Genomic DNA, 27,952 nt, shown 5'->3' with positions numbered 1-27,952 from the left:
CTCTTTTTGTTGTAGCTAGAAACTGGAAGTTGAATGGATGTCCATCAATTGGAGAATGGTTGGGTAAATTATGGTATATGAAGGTTATGGAATATTATTGCTCTGTAAGAAAAGACCAGCAGGAGGAATACAGAGAGGCTTGCAGAGACTTACATCAACTGATGCTGAGTGAAATGAGCAGAACCAGAAGATCACTATACACTTCAACAACAATACTGTATGAAGATGTATTCTGATGGAAGTGGAAATCTTCAACATAAAGAAGATCCAACTCACTTCCAGTTGATCAATGATGGACAGAAATAACTACACCCAGAGAAGGAACACTGGGAAGTGAATGTAAATTGTTAGCACTACTGTCTATCTACCCAGGTTACTTATACCTTCGGAAGCTAATAATTAATGTGCAACAAGAAAATGGTATTTACACACATATATTGTATCTAGGTTATATTGTAACACATGTAAAATGTATGGGATTACCTGTCATCGGGGGGAGGGAGTGGAGGGAGGGAGGGGATAATTTGGAAAAATGAATAAAAAAAAAAGTTTTACTTTTATTTTTGGGTTTTAATTGTAACTAAAGTTTATTTTTATGATTATAGAAACTTATACAGATTTTAGTTCATATTATTTTTATTTTTTTCTTAAGAAAAGAAAGATAATTCATGAAAAATAATAAAATTTTTCTTCAATAGGAGTCCTTTGTATTTGAACCTAACTGCCTCTTCAAAGTGGATGAATTTGGCTTCTTTTTGACCTGGAAAAGTGAAGGAAAGGTACAGTAAGATAGCAATAAATTATCTTCAGTTTATATAAAAGTAGGTTTTTTAATCCTTTCACTTATTCTCTAAGTTATTCTCTGATTAGCTGATGGTATAAAAATAAGCAAAAAGATGGTACCTGTCTCAAGGGGAATATATTCAAAGGAGGGAAGACAACACATAAAAGATAATTGAAGAATGGGAGAGGAAAACGAGAAGATAAGACTATACCTATATAAAAGTTATGGGAACTTAACTTCCCTTAACCTGAATTTCACATTTTAGAATACATAAAATTCTTTATAGTTTGATACTCATATGTCCCTTTGAAATGAAAAGCAGTATGTCTTGCTTATTTAAGGTGTATGAAAGATATAATCCTCATTTATTTTTTTGAAAATTACCTTTTTCCCTCACATTAGTTCAATACCATCATAAGTGCCATTATTATTGGTAACCATTTGTTGAATATCTAAGATGTTAGGTGCTGTTTAGTAAAAACACACATTACTATAATTCAAGCTTACTATTGCAACTCTCTTTGCTTTCAGGAAGGACAGGTATTAGAGTGCTCCCTCATCAACAGCATTCGTTTTGGATCTGTACCAAAGGTACCCTATTACTGATTTTTGTTGTTGTTCTTTTTTTTAAAAAGTACTTAATTTGAAAAGTTACCATGGAATGCATCATCCATTTACTGTGGGGGAAAATAACACACTTTGTAAATTAGATAAGCTTTAAGATTTGGTTCATTTTAAATTTGTTATTCATAGATATAGCAGAAATTTGTTTGCCTATTAAAAAGAGGACTCCTGGGAGATTTCAGGAGCTGTCTCACTTTTTTAAAAAGATTTTTCTGGTAATTTTCTGTTGAGCATCCAGGATACATTTTCTTTAACTGCAAAATGAATTTGACAACCAGTTTACCACATACCCCCCCCTTTTTTTTTTGATTTGGCAATGAATACTTCACTCCTGGGTTTCATTCAGTTGACATGAAAATTGAAATGGCTTATAAAATTCTATGTCTGTGCACCTGCACACTAAAAGATGTCATCTCATTTTAAAAGGCTGGAATATGTTGCTTCCTCCTAAAGGAAAAATGGGAGAGATCATAAACCTACCTTCTAAAGATGAATGTATTTTAATCAATATGTAGATCTCAGAAGAATTTTTTTTCTTTTAGAATATTTCAGTTTTCACACAAAGCACATGGTACTTGATACCTTCTCCATTTCTGATATGGTTTGGTAGATATTTCTTATAATATCAATCTGAACTCTGTAAATATGTTAACTTTTAAATATGTTCTGGAGACCTACTGTATTTTTTGTAAAAAGTGTTGTATCCTCAGTTAAACTTTTTGAGTTTTCTCCAGCAACAATAAATCTTTCTATTGCCTTTCATAATTCTAATTTAAAGATACCATAACTTTTAAAGACATAGGAAAAACGTATTCTTTTTCTTGGGTTACATGACAAATTTTAATCTCTCTTGATTTAACAATGACAGTCAATTGTGGTAAAATGACATGCATCCTGTAGAATCACTTAGGGACACTATTGAAAAATTCCATAGAGGTTTTTTCTTAACATATTAACATAAGTAAATTTTATTCGAAAGTCTAAACTCTTCACCTGTGTTAGCATTAGAACCAAGAATGATTACAGGAAGGAAAGAGACTCTGTCTATAATTGGGAAATTTTAGGCCTTACTTTTTAAATAATTACAATATTGTCATATAATGCTTATAACTTTTATCTGAGTTGGGGTGTCAATCTTGTTTTTGGTTATTGAAATGTAAGAAAAACATGCATTTTCAAAAAAGAGCTTCAGAGAGTGATTGGTTCTCCTACATTGGAGGTTTTCAAGTTAAGTTTAAATTATATTTACTACATTGTATGTACATTATTATTCAAATCTGATGCATATAATTAAATTATTCCCTAAGTACTGTGCCATCTAATTAGTTTTCTTTATGAAACAGGATCCCAAAATCCTAGCAGCTCTTGAGGCTTTTGGAAAATCAGAGAGTGATTTGGAGGGAAGGATAGTCTGTGTCTGCAGTGGCACTGACCTGGTGAATATCAGTTTCACTTATATGGTGGCAGAAAATCCAGAAATTGCCAAGGTATGCTGCCTTTAAATAATATGTTTGTATGTATATGTGCTTGTGGATTATTTTTTTTCTTTGCTGAAGTATTTATATAATAGGTCAGCAAGAAGAAACATTATACTGTATTTATTGTTCACACATCTAGGGCAAATATCACTTAACCTCTTTGGGTCTCTCCTCATCTGTAAAATGTGACATTTATTTTAAAAGTCTCTTCCAGCTTTAAATCTTATGACTTTATGCCCATTGAATGTGGGTGTACCACAGGGCTGTCTGGCTGTCTTCTGTGCCTTCTCTTCTCTTCTCCCTCTATCCTATTTTACTTGGTGAGTTCTTGGTTTCAGTTACCATCTTCATGTTGATTATTCATAAGTATAACTTTCTCAGCCCTGACTTCTCTCCTAATATTGAGATTCATGTCTCTAATTGCCTATAAGACATCTCAAAATGCACATCCCATAGATATCTTAAATGCAACATGCCCAAAACTGAACTCCTTATATTTTCCCCCCATATTCTCCCCATTTCTGAGCTACTTGATTACTGTGGATGCCAACAGCCTCCCAGTTTCCAGACTAGCAACTTAGGTGTTATTCTTAATTCTTCACTCTCATCTGTCTATATCTAGTCTATTGCCAAGTCCTCTAGAATTTGCCTTCATAACATCCCTCATTTACATGGTCTTTTCTCTTCTAGCACTGCTCCATCCTGATGTAAATCCTCATCACCTCATTTCTGAACTATTTCAATAGCCTTTTGGTTGGTTTCCCTGCTTTGTGTCCTATTCTCTATATTACAGTAACTCCCTATTACCTCTACAATCAACTATAAAATCCACTTTGGCTTTTAAAGACTTTTACAACCTGGCTCCCTCCTACCTTTATAGTTATTTTTATATATTATATATATAATATATATTATATAATTATATATATTATATATTATTTTTATATTTTATATTTATAATATATATATATTTATATCTTCACATATTCTGTGATTGAGAAACACTCCCTCTGTTAGGTTCTTTTAAGAAGACGCTCCATCTCCAAAGTCCAGGTCTTTTTACTATTTCCCAAGCCTGATATTTATCTCCTGGCTCCTCAGGTTTCCCTAAATTTCATCTAATATACCAACTTTATATGAAGTTTTCTCCCAAACCTCTCTTACTTCTCAAGCCTTTGCTTTGTTGATTATTCCCAAATTATCCTCTATGTAACTTGTTTCTACATAGCTGTTTGTTTGTTGTCGCCACCATTACGCTGACCAGAATCAGGGACTGTTTTTGCCTTACTTTGTCTTAGCAGTGTCTTGAATATAATAGGAGCTGAATACTTGCATCTGATTTTTCTGAATCACAGAATCTTAGATTTGGAAAGATCCTCAGAAACTATTTAATCCCCAGTTCAACACCACAGAGAAGGCATTATCCATTATTTCCTTGGCAACTTCCAAAGAGAGGAGCCTCCTCTTCCTTGCAGCATTTCATCCCACTTTTGTATAACTAATTGTTTTCTTCTTTGCAACTTATACACATTTGTCTTATTATCTCCACCGGAATCTAGCACAAGCCTAATCCTTCTTCCATTTGGATGTCTTTCAAATACATGAAGATAACTATCAGATCTCTACTGAATCTGCTCTAGCATCTTTACATTAAATATCCCAATTTTTCCACCAATCCTCATGTGCCATGATCTTGAGAATTTTACCTAAGCTGGTCTCCCTCTTCTGGGTGATCTTAATTGCATTTGGTTATTCTTCTCTCTTCTAAGATATAATTAAACAGTTACTTAGAGGATTTTTTCCTTGTGTGTAGCATGAAATTGAATTTTCCTTCTCTTCTCTATTTAGGTCCACTGAAATCATGTTTAGACTCCCATTGTCAAATAATAAAGTACTTGTAAAAAGCACCTGTCACAATGCCTCACACATATTAGATGCTTTATAAGTACTTGTTCCCTTCTCTTCCTTCGAAGATCCAGGAACCTGACATTTAGTGACCTTTTTTCTTCTGGGATTTTATGTAAGGAGAATGAAGAGCAAGCCACAGAATCACTAAATCTAGAGGAGAACTCAGAAATTTATACTTCATTTTCTAGAAATTTAATACATTTCCTCTTTTCCAAATGAACAAACTGAGATCCAAAGTGACTTGTCCAAAGTCCCAAAGGTACTAATGATAGTCATATTGTTGTTGTTATCTTTCCTTCATTTTTAAAAGAGGGCCAGAGTGTCAAGAAAGTGATGTCGTGATTGGCAAGTAAATTGAATTTTAGTGAAGATAGGTTGTGCTAAGTCATCAGCCTCACTTTCACCTCTGGAGCCATCTGGGTTGATTAGGACAACTAGAAATGGCCCTGGATGCAGTAAGAAAGAAAATAGAATTCAGAACTTCACATAGTAACTGATATTCAGGGAGTAGGCATTTTCTTTGTTCTTATAGCCTCTCAGCTAATGATGATTTAATGTATTGCAAATGAGCCTAGTTGAGTATTCTTTCCACCATATCACAGATCCTCGTAGATTATCGCCTTTGTGGGAGATAGTAAGAGACAATGGAACTTCTTTTTTAAAAGTTTATTCGTTTTCCATATCTATTTTTCATGTAAAATACTTTTAATAAGACATATTTTGCTACAATGTTGTGTTATTGATTTACTCTGCTTAGAACATTGTGCATACTTTGAATGCTTTGCTTAACCCTGTTGATCTAAATAAGCAAGGAGGATGAAGCTTTTTTTTTTTCTTTATTCAATTAAGTTGTGCGTATTTCTAAAGAAGATGCATTGTTCCTTCTTTCTGCAGTTTTGCTGTAAATATCTTCCTACTCTGTAGTTGCCACAGCAGCATTTATATTTTCAAATTGCACATTGACCACTTCCAGAATATTACATATATTATTAAGGTACAAATGACTAGGTATTTCAGTCTTAGAAAAATTAGCCTTTATATATATTTACAATCTTTCTTGCTGTCCCTGCTAAAATTTCATCTTGTATGACAAATCTTTCCCAATTAGTTTTAATTCTAGTGTTTCCATCTTTGGGTTATATCCAATTTATCTTACATCTAGCTTATTTGTACATTTTTGTTTATATGTTATCTTTCACATGTGATTGTGAGTTCCTTAAAAGGAAGACTTGTGTCTTTTGCCTTTCTTTGTTTCCTTAGGATTTAACTCAATACCTGGTGCATAGTAAGGATTTATTAAATGCTTATGGACTATAGCAATGACAAAGGTGAACATTTCAAAGAAATAGGGATAAAAGAGTCACCAGAAATTATCAGTTTCAGAGGTTCTTTACCTGAGTTTATGGACTGTATTTTAACTGTATTCCAATATATTTATTTTCTTTTGTAATTTTCTTTGAATTTTATTTAATGCATTTACAAGTTATTATTCTGAGAAGGGGGTTATAAGCATCTCTAATCATAAACAATATAAGAGCCCCAAGATCTGTTGCATCCTCATTATTTTACAGGTGAGAAAACTGAACTTCATGAAGTCAAGGGACATTTGGGGCCTTAGGATCCTCAGTAATCCATGATGCTACACACCCTGAATAATACAGCCCTAAAACTAAAATCATTACTTTTTAATAGTTTCTATTCTTTTAGGATCTAATTTCTATCACTCCTCAAGTATTTTTAGACTAAGATACAATAAATGGCTAAATCCTGTTGTAGCATCTTTTGTTGATAAGAAAATGATAAAAAGAGAAATCAGTGTGAGTTGAAGTAGTAAGAAAAGATGTCCTGGTAGAGGTTGAGGAAAGTATTTCAAGTATAAGTAAAGTTTTTTGAATAGGGTGATAACAAGGCATCCAAGCAAAAATAAGCAATGTGAGTGAGATGGACAGTAACAAATTTAGTCTGGCTTTCTCATAATATGAATGAATTTTAAAATCCTAAAATGAAAATTAATGTTAAACTGCCTTTATTCTAATATCCAGCAGAGACCTGATCCATCTAACTTTGTGCCTAATACAAGGTGGCCTATAGAAGGTGCTTAATGATCAGCCAACATAAGTTTACCCTGCAAAGAACAAGATGGAGTCATTCTACTGCTTCTGGATACAGTAGATCATGGTGAATTCTAAGAGAAATAGCATGGGCCCCAATTATGTACCCTCACTAAATGAAATGTCTCTGAGTCAATTTTCTCTTCTATAAAATGGAGATAATAATAGTATCTAACTCCCAGGATTGTCATGAGGATCAAATAAAATAACATCTGTAAAGCACTCAGCACAATTCCTGGCAATCCTATATGTAATTTATTATTATCATCATCATTATCATCATTATTTGTCTACTGCATCTTGCCATTGCTGAGCCACCACTTATATTATTGCTTGGCCTAAAATAACCTCCTTTTTGCCTATTGAATTCTTACTTCTCATCCATTAATATCTAATTAACAATGTGAGGAAAAATTCCTAATAATAAAAAACTTCAGTAATGGAAAGAACTACTTCAGGAAATAATTTGTTGAAGGCTACACTGGAGCTCTTTAAACCAAAGCTTGGTGATTACTTGTCAGGAGTGTCATAGGGAGGGTTCTTTTCCAGGAATGGTCAGACTTGAAACTCAGGTTCTGTAACTGATTGCATGTTCACTTCCTCCTTAGAAGGTGAGCTTTTTGAGGGCAGCAATCATGCTGGTTTTGCCTCTCTGTATTCTTGGCACTTAGCAGAGTGCTTTGAACATAATAAGTGCTTCATAAATACATAATGACTAATTGACTGGATATGAGGCTAGTGGCCTACATGTGTACCATATGGAGGATGAAAAGTTCACAGAACCATAAGATTGACCTTTTTGAACCTAGTGCTTGACAGTTAGAGGAGATGAACAGTGGAGTGCCACTGGTCCTTGTGGGAACTTTGTTTTTTCCTCAGTGCTCTTGAGCTTTTCAAAAAAAATCAGTAGATAGGTCAGCCTCTAGAAAGTGTTACTTAATCACTTCCTCCTCAGAATTTTATATTTCATTAATTTATAAATGAGCAGTTTTACAGATATTAATTCCAGAGTGCCAGATGGACAAACATTGCACATTACAGCATTGACTTGTTAGTGTCTGACCCTTGGTTTGGTGTCTGTGAAGAAGTTATTAGATACTAACTTTTTTATGATGGCAACAATCTATATACAAATTCAGTAACTTGTCTTTTAAAGTAAAAATTATACAGATAGTTTGACTTCTTAATCGCGTTTAATATTTTTATCTCAAAGCTTAGCTTTCTGCACTTATTCTGCTTATTTAGTATCTCTGACAGAGTACAAAATTACCAGAAGAAGAAGGTATATTTTAAAAATACACCTAGGTTTAATTACCTTTAGCTGTGATACTAGCAGAATTCATAAATGAAATAAGGTCAGATGTGGTGAATAATGTATTAGATCATATAATAAGTCTTGAATGATACCTGGGTGTTTCAATGATATTATTCATCTGTGAGAAGAATATCATAGGTTGATAAACATCCTAGAATAGAGCTTATTCATATGATCTTACACTTGCAAAATCATAACCTGATCAGGAGGGAAACTGAGTCTGTTCATTTGTATTGTATGTCTACAAACATAGATTCATAGTTTCAGAATTGAAAGTAACCTCAAAGATCAAATATTACATCCACCTTCTCTCTATTTCTTAAATGAGGAAATGGAAGTCCATTTGAGGCTTACTCAAGATTCTCCAGGTTTTAAATGGCTAAACCAGGATTTTATCTGAGATCCTCTGATGCCAATTGGAAGTAGTCTATTCATTGTACCATACTGCCTCCTAATGTTAGTACAGCTTTTATTAATATTTCTATTAAATGTCTTCATGAAGCAAAAATAAAAATCAAAACACTGATGTTTTGGGTTTTAATGATGATTACATCCTACTACTATTGCTTAATGAGTTTGCAGTCAATTAAATGTTTAAGTTCCTGGTTTAGGATTTTTCTCCCCAATGTGTGAAAGCTCTTGAGCTGGACTTCCATCCATCTCTTGTAAAATAGTTGTAATTATGGTAATACTGATTCCTTCCTACCCCTCATCCAGCCAAGTGTTCAAATGCAACCTGGACTATTTCTTATATAAGGTTATATAGCACATGAAGAGCTGGTCTTGCAGTCAGGAAAACCAGGATTCAAAACACTGGCTGTGGAACCTTGGCTACCTCCCAGTGCCTTAAATATCTGTCTAAGACTATAAGTTTGCAGCTAGATACATTTGCACTTGCCTTTAAATCCCAATTACAGGAAAGGCCAAATATGGGGATTCTTAGAGTTCTGAGCCACAGTACCATTAAAAATCCAGTGGATGTCCAAACTAAATTCAGCACCAATAGAGGGCTCCCTTAGCAGCAGAATACCAAGCCAAGGAGGGTTAGGCTAGTCTAGTTTGAAAAAACAGAGCAAATTTAATGTTTCTATGTCAATTGAGTCTATAAGTGGCTTCCAGCTTGGCTAAGACAAAGAGTTCAGTCATGTTTTTCAAGTGTGTCCAACTCTGTGACTCCATTTGAGGTTTTCTTGGCACAGATACTGCAGTGATATACTATTTCCTTCTCCAACTAATTTTCCAGATGAGGAAATTGAGGCAGACAAGTCAGTAAATGTCTGAAGCCAGATTTGAATTCAGGAAAAGGAATATTCCTGATATCAGGCCTAGTACTCTATCCACTGCATTGCCTAGCTGATCCAGACAGTGAGACCCAGTCTCAAAAAAAAAAAAAAAAAAATTAATTAACAAAGGACATAATAAGTAGATAGATACAGATAAATAATAAATGAGTGAGCAGATAGAAAGATATAATTTAAAAATATTAGATGTATTAATAAACAAATGAGTAAGCAGATAGATGATAAGCAGATAAATGGATAGAAAGGTAGATAGATGATAAATAGATCATAAATTGCAGAAAAAGTGCCTAGAATAAGGATTTCCTTATAAAGGATTCTCTTTATCAGTGAAATTGCAGGTCCGGGCCTTATATTTATTCCTATAATAGTTATCACTAATGGTATAGCCTTCTGCTGGGATGCTTTGGCAGTAGGATACACATAAGGTTACTACAGATGTGAAAGATAATAATTCATTATCTTTTGAATTAGTAAGAAATTCCAAAGAACAAGAGCACTTTAGAGGTAGGAGAACTTTAAATGACAGATTCTTACCTCCTCATTTCACTGATGAATAACAGACCATGAGAGAGGCAAAATGGAGGCACTGGGATTGAATTCCATATTCTTAGTTTCCAGTTCAGGGTCTTCAAGGTTAAAGTAAATCTAGCTCTCTTGATCAGTCATAGAAAAATTATCTTGACTTGGGGGAAGGAAGATGTGGTTAATTCATGAAAGAGAATTAAAATGCTCTAACTACTGTACAAATAAATTAATCACTTACCATTCTAAGACTTACATTTTAAAAATTTGGAATTCATCTTTAAGCCCTCTATTTAAAGCTAGAAGGGAATCTTATGCCATGCTTATCTAAATGAGTCATTTTATTATATTTCATGACTCTTTGGAGGTAAGATTTTTTAAAATATTAGTAGAAATATATAACTGACCCTTTGCCTGTTCAAACCACAATTACAAACTACCTTCCACTTCTATAAAAGTAGTCCATTTTATGTGTCCTATGCTTTTAACCTTCGTGAGTACAGAATGGAAAATTTGATTACCTTTTCCTTGTTCATATGTGTGTTATGATTAAGCAAAATGATCCTCATCAAGCCTCACAGTTTCTCAGAAAAGAGAAGCCAAATAAATGCAAAGTATCATTTTGTCTGCATCACTTGTGACAATGAAAATTCTCATGTTTTTATGATTCAAAGAGAAAGTGTAAAAGACAACAGTGTATAAGAGAAAGGTATAAAAATGCCTTATTATTTGTTCCCTCATTATTTATTCCCTTTTATTTATCTGCTTAGATTATTCAAATAGACTAATGTTAATTTAGACATATATGTATATGTGTATTTACAGACAGTTCTCACTTTACATAAATTCACATTATACAAATTCAACTCTACATAAAGAATCCTGAAACAAATATACATTTCCTCAAAATTCTTATGATTATTATAGAATACCATGGTCACTCTCCATTCACTCAATTTGATGTTCTTTGGCTCCCCACTCCCCACCCCACCTCACCAAAAAAAAAAAAAAAAATTCCTAAGTAAATCTCCCAAGTGAAAGCAGAAGAATGGATATGATCTAGGATTTGCCTTGAGACCTTCTGTGCTGAGAGAGAACACTTTTGGCCCATTTCACCCACTGTCTGTCTTCGGGTATCAGGTATCTGACCCTGGCCCCACGTGTTGGTCCCTTCCTGTGTCCTTATCTGACTCCCATGTGTTTCTCCTCCTCCCACGTTTGCTGCCCCCATATGTTGTTCCTTTCACTTTCAGCCAGGCCTCCACCTGTTTCTCCTCCTGCTCTCCCTTTTCTGTTCCTGGCATCTGATTCATGTGCTGGCTTCTTCCTCCATAAGCCTATAGCCTCCTTCCTTTCTGCTTCCCTCACTTCCTCCATCCCTTCCCTATGTCAATAGGCAAAATCATATTATATGAAATAACTAGAGGTATGCTGGAACTGTCCTTTTAAGGAAAGCACTGTCTGTGGGTATATGTGTGTGATGTGGATATATAAAGAGAAATATACAAATAGCTATTAGAAGGCCCTTCTAGTTAAGCTATTATTTCTCTGGAAAGAGGCTTGACCAAATTCTAAATCCAGGTTTTGCATTTTTTCATTCCTCTTAATATCTCTACTCATGAGCTTAAAGGAAAAAGTACAACTCTAAAAAAGACTGGGAAAATTATTTTTGGACAGTCTTTAGATTGAATAAATGTCATACAATACTAGCTGACAGGAAAAAAAAACAGATATGGGATTCCACAGTGCTATTTTTAGAATCACTTTTCAGGATAAAACTGGACTTTAATGGAGAGCCCATGACAATACTGAACGTTTTAATGCTGGTACTTTGGCCTCCTTCCAAAGTAGATAATTATATTTTGCTTGCCCAAATCCTTCTTAAGATCCTCATTGGTGAATTCAGTTTGCAGTTCCTCTCCTTAAAAGCTTCTGGTTTTATATATTGGTGTCACATTGCAACCACATATAACCAGGATGCTTAAGAGAAAATGGAATGAATGGATATCATTAACCTTGATATCCAGGTGTGGCCTACTCTCCTAAGAATAAACAATTACCATGTACGAAAATCATTTACTGCACTTGGTTTTTAAATTCCTATAATATATTCCTATGCCTATAGCTTTTCCGTGAGCTATGGAAAGCATTCAAAATTTTAAAAAAATCAGCATTTAATATATACTATTCATATGCTCATTTCATTGTTAAAAAAGCAACTTTGCTTTCTTGTTTTTGTTTTTCTTCTTTCCAAATGCAACTAAGTCCATACAATCTTGATATCTGATAAATTAAGTAGCATTCAGATATATTTTTATTATGTTGCAGCAGCAGTTAACATAAAACTGAAATCACAGGTTCACTGTAGACAAAATTGAGATGTAGTGCTCTTTTGAAAAACAAACCAAAAAAAACCTTCAAATGGAATTTTATAATTTTATATCAAGTTTCATCTTCCTTTATCCAGAAAAACTGCCATTGCAAGATTCTAAATTCAAATATTTGTATGGAATTAAATAATTTCCATACTGCTTATTATACATTGTTCAAATTACATATGACTATTAAGTTGGATTTTCCAATAAAATTATCCAGATAATTTATAAGAATACCGTAGAAATGAAATTTTAATGGAATTTGTTTCTCTGCATATTTAAATTGACATTGGAGGAATCGCATCTTAACAAAGTTGATGAAATATCAAAATTGAGTTACCTTCCTAGGTAACTGCCTTGTCCTGGAAGAGGGGCTTGAGTGGCTCAGTGAACCTATGAGTTATATCATACAGCTTCACTTAAGATGAACAGGTCATAGTAGAAAATTCTGACAAAAGATGATCCCATGGAGAAGGAAATAATAAACTACATTAATTTTCCCAAGAAAACTTCAGGAACAAAACTAAAATGATAAAAGAAATGACATTGGAACATTAACTCCCCAGGTCGGAAGGTGTCCAGCATGTTACTGGGATAGAGTTCAAGACCACTACAAATAGCATTAATACTAATGAATTGGTTGGACCAAAGTCAAAAAGAAGTTCTTCTGTAGATATGTTCACTGAAAAAAGTCCAGTTTTGCAAAGATCAGAATTATATAGTAGCATGAAATGTAAAGTCTATGAACCAAATTAGGTTATATGTGGTCAAACTGGAAATAGAAAAATTAAGCTTTTGTACATCTTGGGTATCAGTAAACTTAAATTAATAAGAATTAAATTCAAGCAATCACTGCATATACTACTGTGGGCAAGAATTCCTTAGAAGAAATGGGAGTATCTCTTTAATTAATAAATGGCTGAGAAAAGCAATACTGCAGTATACTCTTTCTTTCATGACCTATCCAATATGGAAATATGTTAAACATGATTATACATACATAATATATCAAATTACTTATTGTCTTGGAGAGGAGGGAATAAAAAATCTGGAATTAAAAGTCTTGCAAAAATTAATAGTGAAAACTATTTTAACCTGTAACTGGAAAAAAAAATCTTATTAAGCAAAATAAAGGAAAAAAATCAAGATCTAGAGCTGATTGTGGCTCAGATCATGAACTTCTTATTGCAAAATTCAGACTTTAATTTAAGAAAGAAGAGGAAAACATCAAACAATAAGAGTATGGCATAAATAATATCCTTTATGAATATGAAATAGAGGTAATAAATATAATTAAGAGATTAGATCTGCTAGATAGATGCCTGAAGAACTATGGACAGAGGTTCACTGAAGAGACAACAACAAAAATATTCCAAAGAAACAGAAGAACAAGAAAGCAAAATGGATGCCTAGTAAGGTTTTCCACGGAATTGAGAAAGAAACTAAACAACCAAAAGGGAAAGGGACTGCATTGAGTTGGGTGCAGAATTCCAAAAAATAATGAGAGATAAGAATATGTCCTTATGTGAGCAATGAAAAGAAATAGAAGAAAACAGACATCTTAGAGAATGAAGTCAAGTGGGCGTTAGAAAGTATTATTAACAATAAGGATAGTGAAGGTGATAAAATTCCAGTTGAACTATTTAAATCCATAACAAATATTGCTGTTAAAGAACTGCCCTCAATAAGCCCGCAAATTTGGAAAATTCAATAGTGGGTATCATATTGAAAAAAAATAGTTTACATACCAAATATAAAGAAGGGTAATACCAAGAAATATTCAGATTACCAAAGAGTTAACTCATTTCACACAAAAGCAAGATTATATTTACAATTCTGCTAATTAGACTTTAGTAATAAGCAACCTGAGAATTATCAGAAAAGCAGGGTGGTTTTTAAAGGAAGGTAGAACTAAATCATCTTACTTGTCCCTGAGGAACCTGTATACAAGCCAAGAAGCAACAGTTAGAACCAAATATGGAATAACTTGATTGGTTTAAAATTGGAAAAGAAGCATGACAAGACTATATGTGTCACCTTAATAATAATATGCAGAGTATATCGTGTGAAATGCCAGTCTAGATGAATCAAAAGCTGGAGAAAAGTTTCTAGGAGAAAGAGCAACAATCTCAGATATGCAGATGATACTACTGTGAAGGCAGAAAGTGAAGAGGAATTAAGAAACCTCTTTATGAAGGGGAAGGATGAGTATAAAAGCTGACTTGATGATTGACATAACAAAACACAAACCCAAAATCTTGGCAAGTTTTTTATCCCATCACCTTGTGGAAAATAGAGGGAAAAGAAATGGAAGCGGTGTCAAATTTTATCAATGTCAAATTCTTGGACTCAAAGAGCATCGCTGATGGTGACTACAATCCCAAAATTTAAAGATACTTTTTGAAAGGCAAGTTATGAAAAATCCAGACAGCATACTAAAAGACAAGAGATATCACCGTACTGACAAAAGTTCATCTGGTCCAAGATGTGTGTGTTTTTTTTTTTCCAATATGACTATAAGAGTTGTGCTATAAGTATTATAAGGAAAGCTGAGTACTTTTGTACTATTGAAAAAAATGAGAATGCCTTGAGCAACAAGGTGATCAAATAATCAATAATTCAAGAAAATAATTCAGGTTATTCACTGGAAAGTCAATCAAAGCTGAAGTTTAAATACTTTGGTCAAATAAGAATACAGAGTTCATTGGAAAAAAATGTTAGGAAAGATTAAAGACAAAAGGAAAATGGGATAGCAGAAACTGAGATAGATAATTAATGTCACAGAAACAACTTTAACTTGGACAGACTTTGGGAGATAATATTCATAGGGAAATGAAATCCATGAAGTCATGAAGAATCAGACACAAATAGCAACAACAGCCACAAAACTAAGTAACTGGATTTAAATTGCAGGCAGATGAAAAGGGATTTCAACTTCATATTCTTTCCTTTGTTGTGATTTAGTGATTGTTAAAATAATAAAAGACCTATATTCTTTCCATAACTTTTGCCCACCTTACTCCGGTAACTATTGTCCTCCCTGCCTCAGTATTTCTTCTCTTCTACCTTCTCTCATTTCAATACATACATTTAGAGGAATCCAAACAATATTTTGTTAATTATAGCAAAAGCCTCATGGAGAGAGATTTACAAATCAAATTGTTCCATTGTACTCTCTGTTTAATAGAATTCTCTGAAATCAGATCTGCAAAAATTCTTATTGAGAGTAATACTTTAATTAAGTAGAACTCCCATCTTAAAAGAGCTTTGGTTGAGGTGAAATTTTAATATTAGCTGCTGAAATGTGATATTTGGTATTTGTATTATAACTTTTCCAAAAATACTAAAGAGTTTTGGAATGTAGATATATAAAACTGTACGAAGGCTAAATCTCTTTAATGTCAGTAACCTATTGCCAAGATAGCCTGAGGTCCATCAAAAAACAAATGTGTGCATAGTATGATGTTAGAATCACAACACAAGACACTTGAGAAATTCCCTGAGATTGTTTCTTTATCTGTGAAATGTGTGTGATTATCTTGCACTATTTACCTTACAAGGTCCATGTGCATACAGAATTTTAAAGTATTGAATAAAGTTGAGTGATTTTTATTGTTTTGTTGATTTGTATACATGAATTAAAAGACATAGTTCTAACTACAAATTAATTTACAATCTATTTGAAGAGGTTGTATGAATTGATCAATAAATGAGATGACTTTGATGAAAACAGTACAAGTATTAATTAATAGTTTCTTAAGTTTTAGGTACAAACCATCATGTAGTAAAGTTTTAGAGAAGGATAAAATCAATGTGGGTTGAGATTTCATGGTACACAATATGGAGAATATGGGGCCTCAACTTGACTTTAAAGGGAATGTATTGCTTCTGTTATTAGAAGTGAGCAGGCAGGACATTTCTGAAAGTAAGAGTTGAATAAGGCATAATTAGAGAGTGTAACAAGAGGCTTGGGTGTAGCAAAGAAACTTTACTGAGAAATAGAAAAAAATATCATTAGCTAGATTAATTAGGAAATTTTCATTACCCTCAAACTCCAATTTGCTGATTATTTCAGCAATTTTATTGTTAAAACATACAGTTATTTATTTAAAGATGAATCCCATAAATCAATAGAAAAGAAGAAACCACCGAAGGTTTTCATACAAGAGAATGATGGATATGAAAAAAGTATTGGGGAAAATTAAAAAGACATTGATATATAAAATGAACTGAAAGGAAGATGAATTCCAGGAGACCTGACAAATAGAGTCTACTATGTGTGAAGCATCATGTCAGGCAGTGAGATACAAACAACAACCATAACAAAAATATATGTATGTATGTGTATAAAAACACAGTCCCTGCTTCCAAAAAACTTAATGTAGCATATTATAGGTGAAAGTTATTAAGCATCTGAGCTAGGCAAGTGACATGATTCTTAGAAATGTCTACACCAAACTCTTTACATTGGCTTAGAAAACAGAAAATTGTTTTTGGTTTTGTTTTTATAAACAGTAACACTCATTTTAGAAAGTAATGGAGACAGTTCTCCACCCAGTATAGAGTTGGACTGACTGCTAATTAATTAAAATAGCTTTACTTTATCCTTCAAAACCACATATTCATATTTCTATGAGTTTTTTCAGGAAAAGTGATTTGCAGAATTGGTTTGTCTTTTTGTTTTCAATTATTTCTATATTAAATCTATAAAAATATAGCTTTGTTACAATGAAGAAATGAGTCAGTGAATGTATTGTCTGTATATTCATCAGCTTTTAATGCCCAGTCCTTTCAGTAAGAGATAATCCTCTTGCTAAATAACAATAATTAAACTCATTTGTTTTATCTTTAGGTTCAATTTGGAAGCCATTCATTAAATTGCCTTGTTTTTCATGACCCTGAACATAGACAAAACTGTGAAGTTGATAAATCCACTTTTCCTAGTTTCTTACTATCCATTAAAAGCTCTTTTGTATTTGCTAAGTTTACTCTTCCTTGATGCCTTGCAGATTCTTACCCCATTTATTCTATCTTTCTAATAGCTCCCCAGAAGCCTTTATTCCAGTGTTTTTGCCACATCTTTTTATGTTACTATTTTATCCTCTCTTTTCCTCAAAACTAGTATCCCCTTAGATCTCAGCTAATTAGAAGTTAGAAAATGAATTGAGTTAGGTTTGAATAATTGATAGGTACTTAATATATTTGGCCATAATTATTTGTATTTTAACATCTTATTCATTCATTCAAGAATTATTTATCATTGAATTGCATAATCATAGATTTAAAAAGACATTATGTAAGCCCTCCCAAAATCATACCAAATATTGAGGGTTTACCATATTCAAAGCACTATTAGCAGTATCTTGTCCTCAAGGAGGATAGGATATCCCATAGCATTTAAGTAATATAACAAGACTATCTGTGATTAACTGTCCAAAGGATGAAGACAGATAATAAAATTTAAAAGTTAGGAAAAAAAGTATATTAATGGGTATTATAATGGAAGCAGTTAAGTAAACTAATGGATAGAGTAGTGGACTTAGAGTTAGGAAGGCCTGGATTCAAATTCTATCTCAGATGCTTACTTTCTAAATTCTCAACTTTAGTTTTCTCATCTATAAAATAGGGATAATAATAAATAACACCTATTATCGTGAGAGTCAAACATGGAAATAATATATTTCAAATGTTTTGCAAACATCTAAATTTCATATTTTAGTATTATTTTAATAATGTTGTAATTAAAGGAAGGCCTTCTGGAAGACATGAAGATGAGTTAGAATATCAAATATTAGTCTTAGAAAGATTAATGAAAAATTAGTAAAATGTAGATCAGTGGAGATGAGAAGAATTCTAGACAGGAGGAAAGATATATACAAAACTTTGGACCATGAAGAAATAACATGCTCTTATGAGAGCAGAGAAGTTGTTCTGAGTGATCATGGAGAGTTTTCAATGACAGACTAAGAAGTTTAGAATTTAGCTAAGCTATTTCTAGATGAGTTATGAGGGTGAGCATCCTGGCAGAATAAGTGGATGAGAACAATTTGTTCTAGTGGCCTTAAAGGCAGATGTGGAATGCTTAGAATGTGGTCAGATAACCAAGAAGCTGATATTTTCCATTGCATCCTGGGCCATTGTCAGTCTTCTTGACTTCTATTCTGCTCTAGATTTCGATCACTTTGAGACAGAGAGTGAGGTTGATCACTTTTCACAATTCTGCCTCACACACAAATCAAGACATCACCCTATGATGGCATTGGTTCTCTTTTAAAATAAGGGACTTGCAACAATAACAACCACCACAAGGCTACTAGGAAATTCTGGAAAAGTTTTGAATGGGAGAAGGGAGTTAGTTGCATGTCACTGAAATTGCATTTTAGAGATATTTATATATACAATATGCTGCAGGAGACCAGTAAAGAGGTTGTTAAGATAGTCCACATATGGGATGATGGAGGCCCAAACATAGGACAGTGGCAATGGAAATAGAAAGGAGAAAATATATGAATCCCATTTCAAGAGAGGAAAAGAAGATTTGCTGATGGTACAAAGGGATTTTACGTGTGTGTGTGTGTGTGTGTGTGTGTGTGTGTGTGAGATAAAAGACAGGGAATATAGGAAAAAGGAGAGGGAAGAAAGTATGTCCCCAATATTTTCAGCTCCAATGTTGAAGAGAATTAGTATTAAATGTAAGAGAAATAAAATATTTGGAAAGAGAAAATATTATGTGCAAAAAAATGGTATAAGGGTATTCCCAACAATATGATTATAAGAATTGAAGAATTATAGATAGTGTGTGCATGGAAGGTAATTTGAGAGCACTGATGATATAAAGATTAAGAAAATGAATGAGTAACCAGCATCAGAGGCTTGCTACTTAATAGTACTTAACTAATAGAGCAAGGTTACATGATATTATACTCCTAAAGAGGTTATATCAGACATGAACAATCAGTGCTATAGGAATTCAAATTCTAAAAATAATGTTGACTGTATATCACTCACATGTTTATAATGTTTTAAACTTTATAAAACACTTTCCTTGCAATAAATGTGATAAATACTGCAACTGTAATAATAATAATAGTTACTATTATTCCCCATTTTCCAGATAAGGAGAAACTGAAATTAATTCATTTGTTCAAGGTCACATCACTAAGAAGTATCACATCATATATTTTGTTTATATTTAAGGTCATCATTTTTCCATTATCATCTCCCTTCCTCTTATTTCATTGTGCATACATTTTATTTGTTTTCTTCTTTTGGAAACTCAGAGTGAAAATAAATCTGTCTGGACAGTTCTTCCTCTGAATTAACTGAATTAACTCTTAAGTAAATCTGGTTCTTAAATTCCTCTCTCAGTAACCCTGAACTAGCCTTGAAGAACTTTTTATAACTCTTTCTAAGTTTCCTTCTGCATCAGGAAACTGATTTCATTCAGCATATATAAAGTGAGGAAATTCCCCACTCAGCTCACTCTGGCAATCATCAGCTTTGAGCAGCTCTTGTGTCTTCAGCAATTACTCTTGCAAAGTCATTGTAAACGTTTGAATAGACAATATTTAAATCACTGACACTGTGAAGGTAATAGCATCCATTCTCCTTTACTATTTCTTGACAAAGCTAACAGTGCTAACTAATCCTGCAGGTGTAATACAAAGCCAGTAGAGGTTGCATGTCCTTGTTGGCCACTTTTTTCTCCTCAAGGTTTGAGAAAGAGTATGCCTTGTTTCTTGGGCCACAGTGTAGCAATAAATTTGATCTTGCTTCAGAAACCTCTCACCGACCTGACAACTATCATTCAAAACAGTAATGAGCATAATGATAAATGCATTATTTTACTGATGAAACATCATTATTGTTCTCTTCCAAGAAATTTTTGTGTATTCTAGAGCATGAAAAAAATCACTTAGCTGTAATTCTTTTTATTATAAAGATATTAGATAAGAGGAATGTGACATTGCAATAATATAACAATGTGGTTTTACAATAATATAGTTGCAATAAAACTATAACAAATGGTAAAGAATTTATTTTCAGGCCTCAGGAAATAAAATTTATATTAACTTTAAATTCCTACCCCATTCCAATATATGTCTAGGGTCTACTATAAAGGTGAAGGCAGGTAAAATCCATTTGGAATTTTAATTATTACTAATGAAGTAATTTGTCTCCAGGTTCGTTTTGTATCATTTAGTATGTTGTGCTAGAAAGAAGATTGGTTGAAGAGTCAGAAAATGACTTTATTAGATTGTGTTATATAGACTCTTCAATGCTTTAAGCTATGCATGCCACAGAGATTAAACACAATGATCTCTGAGTCTCAATCATTCTAAAAATGTTTTGATTCTAATAATGTCTTTTAAAAAGTTGTTAATTGAACTACATGGATGAAATGATTTCATGGGAGAATCTTTGACCTGAATCATTTTGCCCAAAGTGACAAGCATTTTATAATACAGCCATTTATTTAGTCAAGCTTCCTTTTTCTTATGACAATAGGGGATCATTACTTATTCCCATGGAGAGATCTTTTCTTAATACTTGAGTTTAGTTCCAGAACCCAATTAATCTATGAGGCAGAGAAATTTCTTTAAGGGGTTTTAGAAAACCATTAAAGGATTTTTGAATAGAGAGCTAATATAGATCATATATGAAGAAACATAAGACAGACTCATCTGGCAACAGTGGGAAGGATAGATGAGAAGGGAAAGAAAATCGAGAAAGGAAAACTAGGAATCTGTAGTAATAAGGTCTTATCCAGGAATAATGGAATTTAGAAGAAATATTTTGAAATAGAATAGAAGGGAATAATTTACTGGGTATTACAGTTTGGGAGAGAGGTAAGGAGATAGATAGATAGATAGATAGATAGATAGATAGATAGATAGATAGATAGATAGATAGATAGATAGATGGAACATGTATAAATATTGGCAGTGTGCCAAGAGCTAGAGATAACAAATAGAAACAAAACGGTCTTGCTGTCAAAGATCTTATATTGTAGTGAAGGAAAACAATTAATAAATGGGGATTAGAAAAGGAGGGAGGAAAAGGTGGCAAGGTGTTGAGGTTACTGAGAAGTGCCAAAAAAGAAAACAAAATCCTGCTTCTGATCATGTCAAAAGTTCATCCAAAAGAACCCAGTCTCCCAGAAGTAAAGTCTGAGTTTCCAGCTGGGTTGGAGGGAATGAAGGGAGAGTAAGAAATGGGAATTGGGAGAAGGAAGGAGAGAATGATTGCCAAACTGGAGGCAACATAGTATGAAGGTAGAATTGTATGGACATTGAGATTTCAAATGTAGAGGCAGAGCCAAGATGGTGGAGTAAAGGCAGGTATTTGCCTGAGCTCTCCCTAAACTCCTCCAAAAACCTTTAAATAATGTCTCCAAATAAATTTTAGAGTATCAGAACCCACAAAAATATGGAATGAAACAGCCATAGACAACTTAGTTCAGCAGGAAAGGTCTGTTGCACCAGGGTGGCAGTGCAGCATAGTCCAACACAGCCCTAGCCCCAGAAAACCAGGAGCAAGACTTGGGGGCTCTGAATCAGTGGTAACACTGACTGTTTCCAAATTTCTTAGCCTACAGACATGAAAGGTGATTTAGAGGGTCAGCAGGAAAGCTTCATTGCACTAGAATGAGAAGGGAACCCCAGCAAACCAGGAGCAGGTTTTGGGAGTTACTGAATCATCAGCAGATGGCAATGGTAGTAGCATCTTCCAGCAGTCTCAGCCTACAGAGAAAAAGGGGATCGAACAGCTCTCAGAAAGATTTTAGGAGTTTCTTTGTTAGCATAAAGAAGGACTTTGTTGCTTTGCTCATATTCAGATCCAGGATGCATTCCTGTATCACAGTCCCAAAGTGAGGAGGGGCACTAAAAGTTACAGCCAGAATGAATTGGGGACCCTCCTCACAATATCAGGGCAGAAAAATGTGCTTGTGGTCACTCTTAGACCAATACACAGGCAAGGAGAATAGGAAACACACTTCTCCTTGGATCATACCACTTTGAAAGAACTGAAAACTTATAGGAACTTGGAAGAATCTCTAAAAACAGTTGCAGAAAACTGTTAAAGCTTGGGACATTGCACCCTCTACCTTGGAAACACCTTGTTTATCAAAGAGTTAAAAACTGAGTAATAGGCTAGGAAAATAGCCAAAGAAAACAAAAAAAATTTCTGACCACTGAAAGTTATTATGGTGACAAGGAAAATCAAAACACATACTCAGAAGAGAACAAAATCAAAGCAAAAAACCTCCAAGAAAAATAAGAAATTATCTCAGGCCATGGAAGAGCTCAAAACAGATTTTGAAAATCAAGTAAGAGAAATAGAAGGAAAATGGGAAGAGAAATGAGAATGAAGAAGAAGGAAATACTAAAATCCATATGAAAAGAAGATTGTCTTAAAAAAGCAAAATTGGCCAAATGAAAAAGTAGGTACAAAAGCTGACTGAGGAAAATAATTCCTTAAAAATTAGATTTGATTTTTTAAAAATTAGTTTCAAATGGAAGCTAATGATTTTATGAGAAATCAAAAAGAATTAAAGGATTTGAAAGAGAGCAAAAGAGCTAGGATTACAACAAGAACCATCTACTCAACAAAATTGAGTATAATCCTTTAGAAGAAAAGGAGAATATTTAATGAAATAGAGGACTTTCAAACATTTATGCTGAAAAAACATAGCTAAATATAAAAATTGACTTTTAGATACAGGTCACAAGAGAAGCAAAAGAGGGTAATTAAAAAAGAGAAATTGTATACTATAACCAATAAAGTTAATCTGGATGATAATTGTAATTTATAAGAATTTCCTTATTATTGGGGCAATTAAAAAGAGTATGTATAGACAGAATTAAATATGAAGGGATAATATCTAAAATTAAAATTAAGAGTTGAGAGAAGAATGTACTGGGAGGAAAGGAAAGGAAATAAAGGAATAGTATAAATTATTAGAGCTTTACTCTCATTAGAATTGGTTCAGAAAGGAAATAATGTACACACTCAATTGGGTATAAAAATCTATTTTACTTTGCAGAAAAGGAGAAAGAGAAGGGAATATGAGAAAGGGGTATGTTGTTAGAAGGGAGGGCACATTAGGGGAAAGGATAGTCAGAAGCAAAGCACTTTTGAGAGAACTATCTTGTTATGGGCCAGAACTCTGTACTTGAAGTTGGGATTCTTACAAGGTGCTAACTCAGTGGAATTGTTAAGACAATGGTTATCTAGTTTAGCATGGTGATTAATAGTTCAGTATGTGTACTTAGTACTTAATATAGTTCTACAAGGTTGACACCTATTCTACAAGATTCACATCTATGATAATGTATAATAAAGCATAAAGCTGGAACAAACTTAACCAGGAACATTCCATCTTTGATCAGGTTTCTGGTGGTTCTCCTCCTTCCTGCACTTTAGGAGAGACTGGTTCAGACTCAGAGGGACTCAGACATAGATTCACTCCATCTCACACCACCATGGTAGCTGGACTCCTGCATTTCTCCACTGAGACCAAGACCTGTATGAAGGTCTCAAGAAAGCTAGCCAGGCCCCAGGCAAGGAGGCAATAAAGAATTTGGACTTTAACACCTGGCTATTCTTGTAGTGATTACTGAATTGAAACAAAGTCTGGTCCAGAGACTTCCAGAAAACCAACCAGAACATTACACTCTCTGGATTTGGAAAAATAGAATACTGTTGAGGGAAATAAAAAGGATTTGAACTGACACTCACTGAAAGAAATTGAAAAGCCAAAGAGGGAGCAGACTTGGTAGGAAAATAATTAGTTCTGTTTTTAATATGTTGGGTTTCAATTTCTGATAGGACAAGCGGTGGAGATGTATTGCAGGTAGATTAATGTGTGTATTTGAAAGAAACTCAATGGAAAGGTCAAGGCTCCATAAAAAGATTCGAGACTCATCTAAATAGAGATAATAGTTGAAACTGTGCGAGTTAATGACATCTTCAAAGAATAGAGTATAGGGAAATAAAAGAAGGCTCAGAACAACCTTTATGAGAATAACAGTTTGGATTAATTTTACACTTTATACCTTACAAAGCATTTTTCCTAATGTCTTATAGGAAAATAGTATGCAATCCCAATTTATACATCAGGAAACCAAAGCCCAGAAGCAAAGTAAATATTAAAGGGCAAGAATGTATATTGTATGAAATATACAGAAGTATATTTCCTCCTCCTAAGAGGAGAACCAAGAGAACATAGCTTTACAAGAAATAAGGCAAAATGATATCCAGAAGGCCTTTGTTGGTAATATTACCAAATGCTCTAAAGGGATCCAGGAGGATGAGGACTAAGATAAGGCTTCTGTAACTTTGGGAAATTCGGTATCATTTTTTAAGTTTTCAATTTTCTTGTCTGTGTAATCTCAATTTCTTTTCCAATTTTGAATTTCAGGATGACATATTGTTTTGAGTATGTATAATAGTGTATTTTGCCCAGAAATATATAAGCATTAGTTTGGTGAGATGTTTGATCAAGTTTGCCCATCTAGGGCAGTATAATATCCATTCCCATGTTTACCAGTTTAGTCTCTGGCCAAGTTTGTTGTTGTTAACTGGTGGAGAATGGCAATCCAATTGAGATATTCATCTCCCTTCTTCATTTTGTCACCTGTGGGTATATTCCAGTAATAAAAGGATTTCACCTTCCTACCTGGCATATAGTGTGCTAAGTAAATGTTAACTTATTAATTGATTTTTAAAAGTATTGTTAGGTTCTTACTAAGTGCTAATGAGATAATGAGATATTAGGTTCTTACTAAGTGCTAAGTTGGTACTTAACAATTCTCTAGTTTCCGGCCTTTACTGGGAGTCCCTGTTCAGGTCTAGCTCCTCTGAAGGGCTCAGAATAAGCCCTTAAATTCAAAGGTCTGGGCTAGCTCCTCTGAAGGGCTCAGAATCAGTCCTTGTCAGGATAAGCAAGAGTCCTTGCCCCACGTTGGGCGCCAATATGTAACGTGCTGTTGTTTCCAGAAGCTGCCGATTGCTCTCTGGGAGGAGATCTGCTGTGTCAACTCAAATCTCTAGGACAGATTCTTCTTCCTGTAGAGAGCCCTTGTCTCCAGACAGTTGCTGTTAACTCTGGTCCAGAGTAGTGACTTCCCTTCCTGCAGAGAGCCGCCTCAAGTCTGGCCTAGAGCAGAGAGTCTCTATCTCTGGAGTGCTGCCCTCTTTTATCCTCCCAGAGAATGGGCGTGGGATAATGCAAGGGCTTCTGGGAAAAATTACTTCAAGCAATGAACTTGCTCCTCCTAAACATGCAAGCTCCTCCCCCAGGAATTCACAAGTAAAACTCCCAGTAAAGGCCAGAACTAGAGAATTGTTAAGTACCGACTTAGCACTTAGTAAGAACCTAATATTTCATTATCTCATTAGCACTTAGTAAGAACCTAACAAAGTATTAGCATGGAATCAGGAAAATAAAGATATTTTTATTTGGCTTCTTTCAAATTTTCAATTTCAATTTTGCAAAGTTTATGAGAGTGGATATTGTGTTCTAGTACTGAAGGATTTGACACTTTCCTATGGTTTTTCCCCATTAAAGCCCTGATTTTAATGAAATATTTTATTTAGTTTTTGGTCCCCTTAGTTTTAAAATTAGTTCTCCATTAGGTTGCTCTTTGATCTTTGATTTATAAACCTGACTTTTCTGAGGTGATCTGCTATTTTCTTGTACATGTGTTGATCTAGAAGTTGCTTCTGATTTTTTGCAAAAACTTAGCTCTTTATGTCTAACTCATTTTGAGAATGGATTTTTTGACTGATTCAGAAAAGTAGTCTAATGCAGTCCAATCCAACAAGCCTTTATTATATCTGCTACATACAAGGTACAGTGTTTTAGACTCCACCACCAAAAAGACAAAAAAACAAACAACCTCTGTCTATAAGGAAAATGCTACTAGTGAAATTTGGCATACTGTTGGACTGAGAATCAGAAAGATCTTAGTTCAAATCATATCTCAGACTTTCACCAGCTATATGACCCTGTACATGCCATTTAATCTCTCTGTGCCTCCATTTCCTGAAAAATTGGGATAATAGCATTACCATGCAGGATTGTTGTGAGGATCAAAAAACCCCTCTAAAATGCTATATAATTGCTAGCACCAGCGATGATGAAAAGAGGAAAGGAACACTGAAATGATGATAATGTTTTTAAGAGGTATGATATCTCTGAGATCAGTTTTATACTAGTGGTTTTAAGAGGTAGAGGTCAAAAGAGAGGGAATTTCAGACTCAAGGGCAGCAAAGTGATGCAGTAAATAAAGTGCAGAACCTGGACTCAGGAATTCAAAGTCAGCCTTAGACAGTTAGAAGCTGTGTGATCCTGGGGAAGTCACTTAATTCTGCTTCAGTTTCCTCATCTATAAAATGAGCTGGAGAAGGAAATATCAAACTACCCCAGTATCTTTGCCAAGAAAAACCCAATGGGTTCATGAAAACTGTACACAACTGAACAACATAAAGAAGGCCAAGTTCAAGAAATTATAATTAGGACTGTTTAGATGGATTCTAGTGTATCTGGAGAGCAAGTGTACAGCAAGCCTCTAAATCAAAGCCAGGACAAATTGTGAATTACTTTAAATCCCAAGCTAAGCAGTTTGGTTTTTATCTTAGAATTAAAAGTGAAAGAACAATGTGGCAGGTGTGGAGTTAGAAGCCCCAAGATTTAGATTCTGAACCCAGCTCTTAATGTTTTTGTGACCTTCATTTCTCTGTAAAATGACCCTTAGAGCTCAATGAATTTTCCTGGGCAGAGGAAGAACAGAATCAGAACCATGTTTTGTCCTGAACATTAAAATTGTAAACTATCCATGCTGTCATATGAAACTAATGAGAGTATATCACAGGTATATACATGAACCCAGTCAGACTTATATACATATATAAGATTTATATATACATATATTAATATGTGAATTTTCTATATATTAAACTGATTTAGATGAAAAGATTTTCCTAAGTTGAACTTAATTTCATCATCCATGTATGGCACATTGTTCATTTAGTTCTTATACAAAAAATCTGGGGAAAATATCTTGGCTCACCAGCAAAAGTAACTCTTAAGAATAAATTCTTCACATTTATACAACTCTTAAAGGTTCAAAAGGAGACAGGTGGTGGCTCAGTGGATAGTGTACTGGGTCTGGAAATCAGAAAAACTTGAATTCAAATTTGGCCTCAGACACTTAATAGCTAAGTAATCTTAGGCAAGCCAATTAACTCTATTTGCCTTAATCCCCTGGAAAGGAAAATAAACCTGTGCCGTATCTTTGCCAAGAAAACCCTATATGGGTACATCTATAGCAATCTAATCTTTGACAAACCCAAAGATTCCAACATTAGGGATAAAAATTCATTATTCGGAAAAAACTGTTGGGAAAACTGGAAATTAGTATGGCAGAAATTAGATATGGATCCACACTTAACACCATATACCAAGATAAGATCAAAATGGGTCCATGATTTAGGCATAAAGAGGGAGATAATAAATAGATTAGAGGA

At 33.9% G+C, this 27,952-nt stretch overlaps 1 protein-coding gene across 11 annotated transcripts in view; it reads left to right on the top strand.

The window, feature by feature from the left end:
- The window catches only part of PLCB4 (phospholipase C beta 4), a 461,856-nt gene that overhangs the window by 313,849 nt on the left and 120,055 nt on the right, over positions 1–27,952 (top strand). For all 11 annotated transcript variants that reach the window (XM_074287886.1, XM_074287884.1, XM_074287887.1 and 8 more), the window contains 3 exons: positions 699–779; positions 1,316–1,375; positions 2,752–2,895. In XM_074287886.1, coding sequence (XP_074143987.1) covers positions 699–779; positions 1,316–1,375; positions 2,752–2,895 — 285 coding nt within the window. The remainder of the gene's footprint in view (positions 1–698; positions 780–1,315; positions 1,376–2,751; positions 2,896–27,952) is intronic.

This window comes from Sminthopsis crassicaudata, chromosome 2 (genome assembly GCF_048593235.1).
Source record: "Sminthopsis crassicaudata isolate SCR6 chromosome 2, ASM4859323v1, whole genome shotgun sequence".
Lineage (NCBI taxonomy): Eukaryota > Metazoa > Chordata > Mammalia > Dasyuromorphia > Dasyuridae > Sminthopsis > Sminthopsis crassicaudata.
The sequence above is the reverse complement of the archived record's forward strand: the minus strand, read 5'-3'. Positions and strand labels throughout refer to the sequence as shown.